Genomic DNA, 17,987 nt, shown 5'->3' with positions numbered 1-17,987 from the left:
TAGCTTTTTTTTTTTTTTTTTTTAAAGGGACCATGCACAATTTTAAAACATAAAATTTCCATTTCATGTATTGTACCAGATTTATTTTTCATCCGTAGTCCCCCTGTTCTCCTTAAAATGTCCTCCTCATTATAGACAAATCATTTATTTAATAAAGCTCCAAAAATGTTTCGTTTGGATATTGTAGGTTTTATATGGTTTTTTTTTTTCAAAACAATCACATGCAATGACGAGTGGCCGTTGATACCATTTCCAATGCAATGATGTTAGCCAATCATAACAATTGAGGTTAAATGAGCCGTTTTTCCGCATATATATTTGTTTTTTGTAGAAAAAAACTTTATTAACATTATAAGTGAACATCAAGGAACATATTAAAATCATAAAAAATCCCTCAAAATTTGGAATAGAAACAATGGACTTACATGGATCTATTTACACTGGGAACAAACATTCCCCTAATAACAAACCAACAACACCAAAGGATGGTATGGGCACTGAAGAAGGATCTGAAGCTGCTGTTGTCTTTTTGTAAAAATGTATCTTTAAAAAATGTTTAGGTTAAAAGGATAAATACACTGATAAGGCACTATATATATTTTTTTTAAACATGGATAGATTATTGGATAGATACAATTGTCACTAAATTACAGACACAAGAAAAAAACAGGTTAGAAAGATGCATGGTCTCACCTCAGTGTCTCAAGTTTATAGTATGGATTCCTCTGAAGATCCGTGAGCAGCTCCATGCCTTTCCCCAGTTTATTCCACTCCAGATTGAGTTCTCTCAAGTGTGAGGGGTTTGATGTCAAAGCTGAAGCCAGAGTAGCACAACCTTCACCTGTGACACCACAACACATCAACCTGCAAACAGAGATAACGTATAAACTTCCATAAGAAAAGTTCATTTAAAAGAAAGCCTTAAAATGTCCAGTAAATTGCCTCTAGAGCTGAATAAAAACTTCTGTGTGGAATGAGACTTTCAGAAGGACATGTCAGGCTGCACTGGAATTAAATGTAAACTATGGTAAAATGACTGGTTCGAAAGTAAGTGTGAGACTCTTACTCTAGTTTCTCCAGTTTACAGTGTGGATTCTTTAGTCCAGCACAAAACAGCTCTACTCCATAATCTCCCAGATAATTCCCAGACAGATCCAGATCTCTCAGACATGAAGATTCTGAACTGAGCACTGAAGCCAGATGAGTGAAGCTTATCTCTGTTAAATTACGGTCATCAAGCCTGATAAAATGAAAGTTGACACATTTTAACCAAAATAAACTAGATCTTCTGTAAATGCTCTTTGTATAACAACTAATCAGTAAACATCACAAATCAGTGTGACCTTTAAATATATGGGTGTTTCTTTGACTAATGGCACTTTTGGTGGACTTTAAGACAATGGAAATAGAGTAATAATCACAGTGTAATTTCATTTCCACCACATCTTAAATTATGTATTGTGTATAATAGCATTCTGTAATAGAAATGAAGTGAATAAAATTTAAATAATTTGGCTGACCCCTTATTTTACAGTAAGCATTTTATTTACCCTAAAAACACTCCATTAAACAATGATATAATAATTTTCACATTTTCATATTTGAATGAAATTAAAGCTTGATTAGAAATGGAAAGGACAAAACTAATTTGCACAGAAATTACATTTACCACAATAGCCATTTTTTCACCATCGGGGCAAACCGTTCTCTGTTACCAAGGACACAACAGTTTCCATAAAGAGCTGTGATGTGTGAAGATATTTCCAATAAAGCTTGGTTCGTCACGGAACAATAACAATTCAAACCATGCTGGTAGAACACGTGTAGTGCACTTTTCTTGAGGAAGCTCAAACGTGATGCGTAACATGAGAATGAACCTCATTGGTTCTTGCTGAAGCTCAATCGTGATGCGTAACACGAGAATGAACCTCATTGGTTCTTGCTGAAGCTCAATCGTGATGCGTAACACGAGAATGAACCTCATTGGTTCTTGCTGTAGCTCAATCGTGATGCGTAACACGAGAATGAACCTCATTGGTTCTTGCTGTAGCTCAATCGTGATGCGTAACACGAGAATGAACCTCATTGGTTCTTGCTGAAGCACAATCGTGATGCGTAACACGAGAATGAACCTCATTGGTTCTTGCTGAAGCTCAAACGTGATGCGTAACATGAGAATGAACCTCATTGGTTCTTGCTGTAGCTCAATCGTGATGCGTAACACGAGAATGAACCTCATTGGTTCTTGCTGAAGCTCAATCGTGATGCGTAACATGAGAATGAACCTCATTGGTTCTTGCTGAAGCTCAAACGTGATGCGTAGCACGAGAATGAACCTCATTGGTTCTTGCTGTAGCTCAAACGTGATGCGTAGCACGAGAATGAACCTCATTGGTTCTTGCTGTAGCTCAATCGTGATGCGTAACACGAGAATGAACCTCATTGGTTCTTGCTGTAGCTCAAACGTGATGCGTAGCACGAGAATGAACCTCATTGGTTCTTGCTGTAGCTGAATCGTGATGCGTAACATGAGAATGAACCTCATTGGTTCTTGCTGTAGCTCAAACGTGATGCGTAACACGAGAATGAACCTCATTTGTTCTTGCTGTAGCTCAATCGTGATGAGTAGCACGAGAATGAACCTCATTGGTTCTTGCTGTAGCTCAATCGTGATGCGTAACATGAGAATGAACCTCATTGGTTCTTGCTGTAGCTCAATCGTGATGCGGAACATGAGAATGAACCTCATTGGTTCTTGCTGTAGCTCAAACGTGATGCGTAACACGAGAATGAACCTCATTGGTTCTTGCTGTAGCTCAAACGTGATGAGTAGCACGAGAATGAACCTCATTGGTTCTTGCTGTAGCTCAATCGTGATGCGTAACATGAGAATGAACCTCATTGGTTCTTGCTGTAGCTCAATCGTGATGCGGAACATGAGAATGAACCTCATTGGTTCTTGCTGTAGCTCAATCGTAATGCGTAACATGAGAATGAACCTCATTGGTTCTTGCTGAAGCTCAATCGTGATGCGTAACACGAGAATGAACCTCATTGGTTCTTGCTGTAGCTCAAACGTGATGCGTAACACGAGAATGAACCTCATTGGTTCTTGCTGTAGCTCAATCGTGATGCGTAGCACGAGAATGAACCTCATCAGTTCTTGCTGTAGCTCAATCGTGATGCATAACATGAGAATGAACCTCATTGGTTCTTGCTGTAGCTCAAACATGATGCGTAACACGAGAATGAACCTCATTGGTTCTTGCTGTAGCTCAATCGTGATGCGTAACACGAGAATGAACCTCATTGGTTCTTGCTGTAGCTCAATCGTGATGCGTAACACGAGAATGAACCTCATTGGTTCTTGCTGAAGCTCAATCGTGATGCGTAACACAAGAATGAACCTCATTGGTTCTTGCTAAAGCTCAAACGTGATGCGTAACACGAGAATGAACCTCATTGGTTCTTGCTGTAGCTCAATCGTAATGCGTAACATGAGAATGAACCTCATTGGTTCTTGCTGTAGCTCAAACGTGATGCGTAGCACGAGAATGAACCTCATCAGTTCTTGCTGTAGCTCAATCGTGATGCATAACATGAGAATGAACCTCATTGGTTCTTGCTGTAGCTCAAACATGATGCGTAACACGAGAATGAACCTCATTGGTTCTTGCTGTAGCTCAATCGTGATGCGTAACACGAGAATGAACCTCATTGGTTTTTGCTGTAGCTCAATCGTGATGCGTAACACGAGAATGAACCTCATTGGTTCTTGCTGAAGCTCAATCGTGATGCTTAACACGAGAATGAACCTCATTGGTTCTTGAGGAACCTCAAACGTGATGCGTACCACGAGAATGAACCTCATTGGTTCTTGCTGAAGCTCAAACGTGATGCGTAACACAAGAATGACCCTCACTGGTTCTTGAGGAACCTCAAACGTGATGCGTACCACGAGAATGAACCTCATTGGTTCTTGCTGAAGCTCAAACGTGATGCGTAACATGAGAATGACCCTCATTGGTTCTTGAGGAAGCTCAAATGTGATGCGTAACACGAGAATGAACCTCACTGGTTCTTGCTGTAGCTCAATCGTGATGCGTAACACGAGAATGACCCTCATTGGTTCTTTCTGAAGTTCAAACGTGATGCGTAACACAAGAATGACCCTCACTGGTTCTTGAGGAACCTCAAACGTGATGCGTACCACGAGAATGAACCTCATTGGTTCTTGCTGAAGCTCAAACGTGATGCGTAACACAAGAATGACCCTCACTGGTTCTTGAGGAACCTCAAACGTGATGCGTACCACGAGAATGAACCTCATTGGTTCTTGCTGAAGCTCAACCGTGATGCGTAACATGAGAATGACCCTCATTGGTTCTTGAGGAAGCTCAAATGTGATGAGTAACACGAGAATGAACCTCATTGGTTCTTGAGGAACCTCAAACGTGATGCGTAACACGAGAATGAACCTCACTGGTTCTTGCTGTAGCTCAATCATGATGCGTAACACGAGAATGACCCTCGTTGGTTCTTGAGGAACCTCAAACGTGATGAGTAACACGAGAATGAACCTCATTGGTTCTTGAGGAACCTCAAACGTGATGAGTAGCACGAGAATGAACCTAATTGGTTCTTGAGGAACCTCAAACGTGATGAGTAACACGAGAATGAACCTCATTGGTTCTTGCTGAAGCTCAAACGTGATGAGTAACATGAGAATGAACCTCATTGGTTCTTGAGGAACCTCAAACGTGATGAGTAAAGCCCAATTTATACTTCTGCGTCGAACTTACGCCGTAGCATACGCCGTAGGCTGTGTGTAGCGCGCGTACCCTCCGGCGTACCCTGACGTGCACCTCTCCAAAAATGTAACAACGCGTCAACTCTACGCGGACGCAAGCGCTGTGATTGGTCTGCTTGGACCGCTCACTCGGGTTTCACATGCTCCCTCTGCGCGCGTCAACACGGACAACGACGCAGAAGTATAAATGAAAACCAACGCGTTGCCTACAGCGTAGAGGCTCCGGCGTAGGTCCGACGCAGAAGTATAAATCAGCCTTAACACGAGAATGAACCTCATTGGTTCTTGAGGAACCTCAAACGTGATGAGTAACACGAGAATGAACCTCATTGGTTCTTGAGGAACCTCAAACGTGATGAGTAACACGAGAATGAACCTCATTGGTTCTTGCTGAAGCTCAAACGTGATGCGTAACATGAGAATGACCCTCATTGGTTCTTGAGGAAGCTCAAATGTGATGCGTAACACGAGAATGAACCTCACTGGTTCTTGCTGTAGCTCAATCGTGATGCGTAACACGAGAATGACCCTCATTGGTTCTTGAGGAACCTCAAACGTGATGAGTAACACGAGAATGAACCTAATTGGTTCTTGAGAAACCTCAAACGTGATGAGTAGCACGAGAATGAACCTCATTGGTTCTTGAGGAACCTCAAACGTGCACTACACGCGTTCTACCAGCATGGTTCGAGTTCTGTGACGAACCAAGATTTATTGGAAATATCGTCACACATCACAGCTCTTTATGGAGACTATTGTGTCCTTGGTAACAAGAAACTAAATAAATAAGCTAAATAACTTCTGTTCATTGTGTATATCATCACACAATAAATATTTAAATGGTTCAACGCTGTTCAGACTAAATTATATTTTAAAAAAATTAAAGTCTGGGTAAAAACTAAATACATGGTAAAACATTTCCAAAACCTGTTCAATTTTTATTGATTTTGTTTTAAATAGACCCCTGGGACATAGATGTGCCCACAGATGAAGAAACACCCATGTATTTTACTATTTTACAAAAGCACAAAATGCACAAAAACCAAATATATAACTTTTCAGCAATATTGTATCTGTGTAGAAGCATAATTTCAGTGGCATACATACAAAAGAATGAGACCTATACCAGAACATGTTCAATCTTAATGTAATCTCAGTGTTTCATCAAGAGCTCACTGGTACTGTGATGGTGTTGTTAAACATTGGTCATTGAACTGCAATGATTCTTCCCAGGGTTACTTACTGAGCTGATCTTGATGCTTCGACCACACGTAGAAGCATCTGAAGAGCTTTATCTGGAGTAATGTTTGATCCTGTATATCTACTTAGACAAAACACATCCATCTCCTGCTCTGAGGTCAGCAACACAAAAACCAGAGCTGACCACTGAGAAAGGGAGAGATCAATTTCTTTTATTTTACCGGATTTAAGATAGTGGTGGATTTCCTCCATGAGTGAATAGTCACCCAGTTCCTTTAAACAGTGGAAAAGATTGATGGCTTTCTCTAGAGAGGGACACATCCTGATTATCTCAATGATAAATTGAACAGTTTCCTGATTGTTGTGGAAACCTTCTGTGTGTATCTTTAGACCCTGTAAGAGAGTCTGATGAGACTCCAATGACAGACCTAAGAGAAAACGAAGAAAAAGGTCCAGATGTCCATTTGCACTCTGTAGAGCCTTACGCACAGCTCTCTGATGCAGCTCAGATAATGAACGGGTACAGAACTGGTTAAATTCCTCATTGATAGCTCTTCGATACGGGTAAGAAACACAGTTTTTTTTTTTAAATGCATCTATTCTGTATTTTGTGAAGGAGAGGTGAACATATAGTGCCGCTAGATGTTCCTGAACGCTCAGATGAACAAAGCAGAAGACTTTCCCCTGAATCAAGCCAAACTCCTCTCTGAAGATCTGAGTGCACAATCCTGAGTAAACTGATGCTTCTGTCACATCAATGCCACACTCTCTCAGGTCTTCCTCATAGAAGATCGCATTGCCTTTCACAAGCTGCTGAAAAGCTAGTTTCCCCAGTTTGAGGATCATGTCTTCATCTGTCATGTTCTTCTTATAGTCCTTCTCATGTTTGGTGCTAATCTGTGCCATCAGGAAGTGTGTGTACATCTGAGTGAGAGTCTTGGGAATCTCTCCACTCTCTGCTTCGCTCAACATCTTCTCCAGAACAGTGGCTGAGATCCAGCAGAACACTGGGATGTGGCACATGATGTAGAGGCTCCTTGATGACTTCAGGTGTGTGATGATTGTATTGGCCAGACTCTGATCACCGACTCTCTTCCTGAAGTATTGCTCCTTCTGTGGATCATTGAAGCCTCGTACCTCTGTCACTCGATGGACACACTCAGAGGGGACGAGATCGGCTGCTGCTGGTCTGGAGGTGATCCAGATGAGAGCAGAGGGAAGCAGATTCCCCACAATGAGGTTCGTCAGCAGCACGTCCACTGAGGCTGATTCACTTACATCACACAACCTCACATCGCTCTGAAAATCCAGAGACAGACGACACTCGTCCAGACCATCAAAGATGAACATCACTTTATATTTGTCACTGGATATTTCCATTTCTTTAGTTTCAGGGAAAAATACATGAAGAAGCTCTGAAAGACTGAGTGTTTTGTTCTTCATCAGATTGATCTCTCTGAAAGGAAGTGGAAATATAAGCTGGACGTCCTGATTCTCTTTCTCTTCAGCCCAGTCCAGGATGAACTTCTGCACAGAGACTGTTTTTCCAATGCCAGCGACTCCCTTTGTCAGCACAGTTCTGATGGGTTTGTCTTGTCCAGGTAAAGGTCTAAAGATGTCTTTGCATTTGATCGGTGTGTCCTCTGTTGCTGCTCTCCTGGATTGTGTCTCAATCTGTCTCACCTCATGTTCATTACTGATCTCTCCACTCTCACTCTCTGTGATGTAGAGCTCTGTGTAAATCTCATTCAGGAGTGTTGGGTTTCCCTGCTGTGCGGTTCCCTCATACAGACACTCAAACCTCTTCCTCAGACTTGATCTAAATGTGTTGAGGACTTCATGGCTGTAAAATTAAAGTGCACATTTTTACGTGAGTAAAAAAACAGCAGACATCTAATCAAGGGAAGACTTTCAATTATTTATCATATCATTGATTATAGACTATATGATGAATCTTTGCAGCATCAAAACCATGTATTTTACCTGATGCCAGGATAAGTGCTTTCATTAAAGTCTTGTTGTTGATGCAAAGACTCGTCATATTTCATTTTCATACAGACAGGTTCTGTTACATCTGGTCTGGGTTGCAGTATTCGCCTTAAACAGCAAGAAGTAGATAAATAATCAGATACTTTGACAATGAATTCTGTTACTAATTGAATAGTTCTATTAAACACTTGAGTGTTGACAAAATGCTGATAAACACACACATGTATCCATTCTATATTAATGTTCCAAATTGCTATGTAGTTTGGTGGCCAAAAACGCTGATACAGTGAGGCTAATGAACTAGATTACTTGATGGAAATAAGATCACATAAATTATTATTATTATTAGATACGAACATTTATTGAATAATGGTAAGGGGGTCATATTACTGGTGCTGTCATTTTATAAAACCATAAGGAGACCAGGGCTGCACTTCCAAAAAGCATTGTAAATCTAAGTAGATTGTAGAACCATTGCCACCAATGGACTCTACAATCACCTTAGCTCACAATGACTTTGAGAAACACAGCCCAGGAGCGACCACCAGAGAATTAGCAATTGTGTACCTGAGACTCTGCCTTCTGTCTCCACCCTTCATTCCTGGTGGATGATCCATAGACCAGTCACTCGTCATGGACAAACAGCTGACCTCTGGTGAATCTGATCTCTTCTGCTGGACTGAACTGTAACAGAACAGAGGTTACATTAAAATCTTTGAATCACTATATTCATCCTTTATTATGAGAAGGTACACATGGAATCTGCATCCATAAATATCAGCAAAACTGGACATTATTGGAAGTTTTACTTATTACCCACCGGCTGCATGTTTGTTTACACTTTCAGTTACTAATTAGAGTGCAGTACTCTCAGTTCTGTTTAACACCACATTTAAACCCATTTCCAAAATGCTAACTATTTATTGAATGTTGGAGGGCTTTTTCATATTAATGTTGCTGCCATTTTATAGTACCATTAAGAAACCAGGAGAGACCATGAGAGGTCATGGTAATCCCATGAGCAATTGTGTACCTTCTGTCTCCAGCCTTCATTTCTGGTGGATGATCCATAGACCAGTTACTGCTCATGGACACACAGCTGGCCTCTGGTGAATCTGATCTCTCCTGCTGGACTGAACTGTAACAGAGCTGAGGTTATATTTAAATCTTTGAATTACTGTATTCATCCTTTATGATGAGAACCCATGAGCAGGTCCACGTGGAATCTGCTCTTGCAAAACGTCACAGAATTGGAAAGTTATGAAGTTACACATTATTCACCCACTGCATGTTCGTTAATTATTGTGGGTAATTTGATAATACTTTCAGTAACTAATTGCAGTGTAGTAATCTCAGTTCTGTTTAACCAATCACATTTAAACCGATTTCCAAAATTTCACTCGTTGCCCCAAAATCAGTGCAGAAAAAAAAGGTTCCACCTTAAATTCGGCCGTGTCGCTCCATCCTTAAGTTCGGGTGGATGATCCATTGACCAGTCACTCTTCATGGACACACAGCTGGCCTCTGGAAAATCTGATCTCTCAAGCTGGACTGAACTGTAATACAGCAAACAAGAAGGCTTGGTGACATCAGCAAAGCAACTTTTTATTTTGATGATGTCCACTGCTGAGTCTTTCACAATAGAAGCAATAAAAGTGTATTAATAATGTAAAAATGGTTAATTCTGATTGCTTGTTGTCTTTAAATGAGAGTACCTGCATCCTGGAGAAAAATCTCCATCTTTAATTTTTTGTCCATGACTCATTCTGTCCTCCACTGGTGCATACGTCTGATTTCCTCAACTGACTCTGAATGGAAATGACAGAAACACCGATTCAGACACAATAAACTCTACCACAGTAATTAAACTAGAAATTTAACTACATTAAAGTAGCCTTCATCGTGTGTTTCTGAAAGACAGAAGGCATGGGTAAAATAGCTAAAGTAAAAATATGTTAATTTATTACTGGTAGTCAATAGATTTGAAATACCTAACTGTAGCAGGCTACTTGGACTGAGCAAAGATGCTCACGAGTAGTTTTTTTTACAATTTCCTGTGTACAGTATATATATATATATATATATATATATATATATATATATATATATATGTGTGTGTGTGTGTGTGTGTGTGTGCCTAATATTTATTTTCCTATTAGAGGCAGAGGACTAGTTAGTTGACCACTACGATTTACTTGGTATGATCCTTTTTGCTATACCTTGAGAAACAGTCACCCTCGTTTACTACAAAACAACTGTTCGTCTCTACAATAAATCGGCAAACTGTCATTGAAACAGAATTGCTGTCTATTACTTTCTTCTTAAATATGACTGTATCGCTGTATTTTTTTGTAGCGTTACATACATGGGTTTATTTGGGTGGTTTACCTGGGTTTAGCCTACATGGGTTTATAGTCTATTTCTTTTTTACTTTGTAAGGAACTGCAGTATCGGTTCCATTATGATTAGCCTACATTTCATTCGCTTTGAGGTAAGGATATGATAGGTGGCGTCAATAGGCTATACGATCGACGAAGAAGAAAATAGAGGTGATTGATTAATAATAATAGTCCAAACAGTACAACAATAAGCGAAAATCGTAGGCTGTAGTTTTACTTTAAGTTGAAATAACACGTAGGCCTACGTGGCTCTCGACCAACAATTGCTTTCGCGATCGATTTTATTTGACACAGGTTTACAACATTTTACAAGTGGTGTCACGCGAGCTGTGTATTAATTAAGTTGGCTTGAGAGAGCCAACTTACTGAAATCCTATTTAAACTTATTATTATTATTATTAAGTTGGCTTGAGAGAGCCAACTTACTGAAATCCTATTTAAACATTATTATTAAGTTGGCTTGAGAGAGCCAACTTACTGAAATCCTATTTAAACTTATTAAGTTGGCTTGAGAGAGCCAACTTACTGAAATCCTATTTAAACTTATTATTATTATTATTATTATTCTTACCCTAAAATTTACAACTCTAACTCCTCCTAGAGCTTTAACTCTACAAACTCCAAATTCGGCTCAGACACTCAAACTGATCTGACTCGGTGTGCTATATCTTTTCAGACTGATCGGACTTACGGTTTTCCTAAAAATGACGATCAAAACTCGAAAAAACAAATTCAAAAACTCCATTGACTTACAATGGGGAGTTCTAAAAAATTCAAACCGACAAAAATTTAAATCTAAACACCTTGAAGACTAAACCAAACTGCCATTCTATATACTATATGAGCCATTGAGACTCATTTAAACTAATAATCTCTAAACTCATACACTTATAAACTAATTAACTTATAAACTTATGAATTCATAGACTTATGAACTCTTAAACTCGTAAATTAATAAACTCTGAACTCTTGAACTCATTTAAACTTATAAACTCTAAACTCATTTAAACTTATAAACTCTAAACTCATTTAAAACTTAAAAACTCTAAACTCAAAAACTCTTACACTTATAAACTCATCAATTTATACACTTATAAACTCTAAACTCATAAACTCTCTCTGTGTGTGTGTGTGTGTGTGTGTGTGTGTACACACACACACACACACACACACACATACACACACACACCCTAAACTCATTTAAACTTGTAAACTCAAAACTCGTAAACTACTTTAAACTTCAAACCACTTTAAACTTCTTAAGTTTAAAGCTTCCAGCTCCCAAGCAACTCCATAGCAACCAAAGTTGAGTACCCTAGCAACCGTTTTGCAAGACCTATATCTCTGTATCCGAACATCGTATAGAGATGAGGTTTGGCTCTTTTGACTCATGCTAGCAAACAGCACTTCCAACATGTTACACATGTTAGCACTGAATAGCTACATGCTAATAGCAATTAGTTAAGTGCTAAATCATGCCAAGATCATGCTAAGAACTCTGTAAAGACTCCATAGTAACCATCTGTGACAACTGCCAACCACCTAGTAACACCATGGCAACAGCCCAGAACACCCTAGCAACAGCATAGCAACCACCCAGAATACCCTAGCAACTGCCTAGCAACACCATAGCAACCACCCAGAATACCCTTGCAACCGCCTAGCAACCACCCAGAACACCCTAGCAACCGCCTAGCAACCACCCAGAACACCCTAGCAACCAACCAGAATACCCTAGCAACCACCTAGCAACAGCATAGCAACCACCCAGAACACCCTAGCAACCGCCTAGCAACAGCATAGCAACCACCCAGAACACCCTAGCAACCGCCTAGCAACACCATAGCAACCACCTAAAACACCCTAGCAACCGCCTAGCAACCACCCAGAATACCCTAGCAACCGCCTAGCAACAGCATAGCAACCACCCAGAACACCCTAGCAACCGCCTAGCAACCACCCAAAACACCCTAGCAACCGCCTAGCAACCACCCAAAACACCCTAGCAACCACCCAGAATACCCTAGCAACTGCCTAGCAACACCCTAGCAACCACCCAGAACACCCTAGAAACTGCCTAGCAACACCCTAGCAACCACCAAAAATACCCTAGCAACCGCTTAGCAACACCCTAGCAACCACCCAGAAAACCCTAGCAACCACCTAGCAACCACCAAAAATACCTTAGCAACCACCTAGCAACGCCATAGCAACCACCCAGAACACCCTAGCAACCACCTAGCAACCATCCAAAACACCCTAGCAACCACCCAGAACACCCTAGCAACAACCCAGAACACCCTAACAACCACCCAAAATACCCTAGCAACCGCTTAGCAACCACCCAAAATACCCTAGCAACCGCTTAGCAACCGCCTAGCAACCACCCAGAACACCCTAGCAACCGCCTAGCAACCACCCAAAACACCTTAGCAACCCACTAGAAAACCCCCAACAACTTTTTAACTTTAAACTTCTTTAAACTTCAAACTAATTTAAACTTTAAGCTAATTTAAACTTCAAACTAATTTAAACTTTAAACTACTTTAAACTTCAAACTAATTTAAACTTTAAACTACATTAAACTTTAAACTAATTTAAACTTTAAACTAATTTAAACTTTAAGCTAATTTAAACTCCAAACTAATTTAAACTTTAAACTACTTTAAACTTTAAACTAATTTAAACTCCAAACTATTTTAAACTTCTTCAAACTTTCTGGTCCAAACTTTCTCAAGCCAACTTAAAGTTTGTCTCGACGAACTTTTGCATCTAGTTATTATTATTCTTACCCTAAAATTTACAACTCTAACTCCTCCTAGAGCTTTAACTCTACAAACTCCAAATTCGGCTCAGACACTCAAACTGATCTGACTCGGTGTGCTATATCTTTTCAGACTGATCGGACTTACGGTTTTCCTAAAAATGACGATCAAAACTCGAAAAAACAAATTCAAAAACTCCATTGACTTACAATGGGGAGTTCTAAAAAATTCAAACCGACAAAAATTTAAATCTAAACACCTTGAAGACTAAACCAAACTGCCATTCTATATACTATATGAGCCATTGAGACTCATTTAAACTAATAAACTCTAAACTCATACACTTATAAACTAATTAACTTATAAACTCATGAATTCATAGACTTATGAACTCTTAAACTCATAATTTAATAAACTTTGAACTCTTAAACTCATTTAAACTTATAAACTCTAAACTCATTTAAACTTATAAACTCTAAACTCATTTAAACTTATAAACTCTAAACTCATTTAAAACTTATAAACTCTAAACTGAAAAACTCTTACACTTATAAACTCATCAATTTATACACTTATAAACTCTAAACTCATAAACTCTGAGTGTGTGTGTGTGTGTGTGTGTGTGTGTGTGTGTGTGTGTGTGTGTGTGTGTACACACACACACACACACACACACACACACTAAACTCATTTAAACTTGTAAACTCAAAACTCGTAAACTACTTTAAACTTCAAACCACTTTAAACTTCTTATGTTTAAAGCTTCCAGCTCCCAAGCAACTCCATAGCAACCAAACTTGAATACCCTAGCAACCGTTTTGCAAGACCTATATCTCTGTATCAGAACATCGTATAGAGATGAGGTTTGGCTCTTTTGACTCATGCTAGCAAACAGCACTTCCAACATGCTACACATGCTAGCAGTGAATAGCTACATGCTAGCAGTGAATAGCTACATGCTAATAGCGATTAGTTAAATGCTAAATCATGCCAAGATCATGCTAAGAACTCTATAAAAACTCCATAGTAACCATCTGTGACAACTACCAACCACCTAGTAACATCATAGCAACCACCCAGAACACCCTAGCAACCACCTAGCAACCACCCAGAATACCCTAGCAACCGCCTAGCAACACCATAACAACCACCCAGAACACCCTAGCAACCGCCTAGCAATCACCCAGAACACCCTAGCAACAGCATAGCAACCACCCAGAATACCCTAGCAACCGCCTATCAACCACCTAGCAACCACCTAGCAACCACCCATAATACCTTAGCAACCGCCTAGCAACACCATAGCAACCACCCAGAACACCCTAGCAACCGCTTAGCAACCACCCAGAATACCCTAGCAACCGCCTAGCAACACCATAGCAACCACCCAGAACACCCTAGCAACCGCCTAGCAACCGCTTAGCAACCACCTAGCAACCACCCAGAATACCTTAGCAACCGCCTAGCATCACCATAGCAACCACCCAGAACACCCTAGCAACCACCAATAATACCCTAGCAACCACCCAGAATACCCTAGCAACCGCCTAGCAACACCATAGCAACCACCCAGAACACCCTAGCAACCGCCTAGCAACACCATAGCAACCACCCAGAACACCCTAGCAACTGCCTAGCAACACCCTAGCAACCACCCAAAATACCTTAGCAACCACCTAGCAACACCATAGCAACCACCCAGAACACCCTAGAAACCGCCTAGCAACCACCCAGAATACCTTAGCAACCGCCTAGCAACACCATAGCAACCACCCAGAAAACCCTAGAAACCGCTTAGCAACCACCCAGAATACCCTAGCAACCACCTAGCAACACCATAGCAACCACCCAGAACACCCTAGAAACCGCCTAGCAACCACCCAGAATACCTTAGCAACCGCCTAGCAACACCATAGCAACCACCCAGAACACCCTAGCAACCACCTAGCAACCACCAAGAATACCCTAGCAACCGCCTAGCAACCACCCAAAATACCTTAGCAACTGCCTAGCAACACCATAGCAACCACTCAGAACACCCTAGCAACCGCCTAGCAACCACCCAAAATACCCTAGCAACCGCTTAGCAACACCATAGCAACCATCCAGAACACCCTAGCAACCACCTAGCAACCACCCAAAATACCATAGCAACCGCCTAGCAACACAATAGCAACCACCCAGAACACCCTAGCAACCACCCAGAACACCTTAGCAACTCACTAGAAAACTTTTTAACTTTAAACTACTTTAAACTACTTTAAACTTTAAGCTAATTTAAACTTCAAACTAATTTAAACTTTAAACTACTTTAAACTTTAAACTACTTTAAACTTCAAACTAATTTAAACTTTAAACTACTTTAAACTTTAAACTAATTTAAACTCCAAACTATTTTAAACTTCTTCAAACTTTCTGGTCCGGCTTTCTCAAGCCAACTTAAAGTTTGTCTCGACGAACTTTTTAATCTAGTTATTATTATTATTCTTACCCTAAAATTTACAACTCAAACTCCTCCTAGAGCTTTAACTCTACAAACTCCAAATTCGGCTCAGACACTCAAACTGATCTGACTCGAGTTGCTATATCTTTTCAGACTGATCGGACTTACGGTTTTCCTAAAAATGACGATCAAAACTCGAAAAAACAAATTCAAAAACTCCATTGACTTACATTGGGGGGTTCTAAAAAATTCAAACCGACAAAAATTCAAATCAAAATACCTTGAAGACTAAACCAAACTGCCGTTCTATATACTATATGAGCCATTGAGACTCATTTAAACTAATAAACTCTAAACTCATATACTTATAAACTAATTAACTTATAAACTCATGAATTCATAGACTTATGAACTCTTAAACTCGTAAATTAATAAACTCTGAACTCTTGAACTCATTTAAACTTATAAACTCTAAACTCATTTAAAACTTAAAAACTCTAAACTCAAAAACTCTTACACTTATAAACTCATCAATTTATACACTTGTAAACTCTAAACTTATAAACTCTGAGTGTGTGTGTGTGTGTGTGTGTGTGTGTGTGTGTGCACACACACACACACACACACACACACACACACACACACACACACACACTCTAGACTCCTTTAAACTTAAACTCTAAACTCATTTAAACTTGTAAACTCAAAACCTCGTAAACTACTTTAAACTTCTTAAGTTTAAAGCTTCCAGCTCCCAAGCAACTCCATAGCAACCAAACTTGAGTACCCTAGCAACCGTTTTGCAAGACCTATATCTCTGTATCAGAACATCGTATAGAGATGAGGTTTGGCTCTTTTGACTCATGCTAGCAAACAGCATTTCCAACATGCTACACATGCTAGCAGTGAATAGCTACATGCAAATAGCGATTAGTTAAGTGCTATATCATGCCAAGATCATGCTATGAACTCTATAAATACTCCATAGTAACCATCTGTGACAACTACCAACCACCTAGCAACACCATAGCAACCGCCCAGAACACCCTAGCAACTGCCTAGCAACCACCCAGAATACCTTAGCAACCGCCTAGCAACTCCATAGCAACCACCCAGAACACCCTAGCAACCGCCTAGCAACCACTCAGAATACCCTATCAACGGCATAGCAACACCATAGCAACCACTCAGAATACCCTAGCAACCGCCTAGCAACACCATAGCAACCACCCAGAACACCCTAGCAACCGCATAGCAACAGCATAGCAACCACCCAGAATACCCTAGCAACCGCCTAGCAATACCATAGCAACCACCCAGAATACCCTAGCAACCGCCTAGCAACCACCCAGAACACCCTAGCAACCGCCTAGCAACCACCAACATACCTTAGCAACTGCCTAGCAACACCCTAGCAACCACCAAAAATACCCTAGCAACCGCTTAGCAACACCCTAGCAACCACCCAGAAAACACAAGCAACCACCTAGCAACAACCAAAACACCTTAGCAACCCACTAGATAACCCCCAACAACTTTTTAACTTTAAACTACTTTAAACTTCAAACTAATTTAAACTTTAAGCTAATTTAAACTTCAAACTAATTTAAACTTTAAACTACTTTAAACTTCAAACTAATTTAAACTTTAAACTACATTAAACTTTAAACTAATTTAAACTAATTTAAACTTTAAGCTAATTTAAACTTCAAACTAATTTAAACTTTAAACTACTTTAAACTTCAAACTAATTTAAACTTTAAACTACTTTAAACTTTAAACTAATTTAAACTTCTTCAAACTTTCTGGTCCAAACTTTCTCAAGCCAACTTAAAGTTTGTCTCGACGAACTTTTGCATCTAGTTAAGTTGGCTTGAGAGAGCCAACTTACTGAAATCCTATTTAAACTTATTATTATTAAGTTGGCTTGAGAGAGCCAACTTACTGAAATCCTATTTAAACTTATTATTATTATTATTATTCTTCTGTTAAAAACTGTTGACTCAAACTCGTCCTAGAGCTTTAACTCTACATACTCCAAACTCGGCTCAGACCTTCAAACTGTTCTGAAGTTAGTTGCTATATCTTTTTAGACTGATCGGACTTACGGTTTTCCTAAAAATGCCGATCAAAACTCGGAAAAACTCCCATTGACTTACATTGGGGAGTTCTAAAAAATTCAAATCCAGATTCAAACTCACCAACCGACGAAAATTCAAATCTAAATACCTTGAAGACTAAACCAAACTGCCGTTCTATATACTATATTAGCCAATGAGACTCATTTAAACTAATAAACTCTAAACTCATACACTTATAAACTAATTAACTTATAAACTCATGAATTCATAGACTTATGAACTTATAAACTCATGAATTCA

The 17,987-nt window shown here is 39.7% G+C and overlaps 1 protein-coding gene across 1 annotated transcript in view; it reads right to left on the bottom strand.

Annotated features, from left to right (window-relative positions):
* The window catches only part of LOC308693256 (uncharacterized protein), a gene marked incomplete at its 5' end in the record, with an annotated part of 32,450 nt that extends 22,711 nt beyond the window's left edge, over positions 1-9,739 (bottom strand). Inside the window, 7 exons of the mRNA XM_081370050.1 lie at positions 694-864; positions 1,067-1,240; positions 6,054-7,853; positions 8,567-8,683; positions 9,033-9,137; positions 9,439-9,631; positions 9,715-9,739. Of these exons, the coding sequence (XP_081226176.1) occupies positions 694-864; positions 1,067-1,240; positions 6,054-7,853; positions 8,567-8,683; positions 9,033-9,137; positions 9,439-9,631; positions 9,715-9,739 (2,585 nt within the window). The remainder of the gene's footprint in view (positions 1-693; positions 865-1,066; positions 1,241-6,053; positions 7,854-8,566; positions 8,684-9,032; positions 9,138-9,438; positions 9,632-9,714) is intronic.
* Positions 9,740-17,987: the final 8,248 nt, after the last annotated feature.

Source organism: Scardinius erythrophthalmus (assembly GCF_964197995.2).
Source record: "Scardinius erythrophthalmus genome assembly, chromosome: 7".
NCBI classification, from domain to species: Eukaryota; Metazoa; Chordata; class Actinopteri; order Cypriniformes; family Leuciscidae; genus Scardinius; species Scardinius erythrophthalmus.
This window is presented reverse-complemented; position numbering and strand designations above follow the sequence as displayed.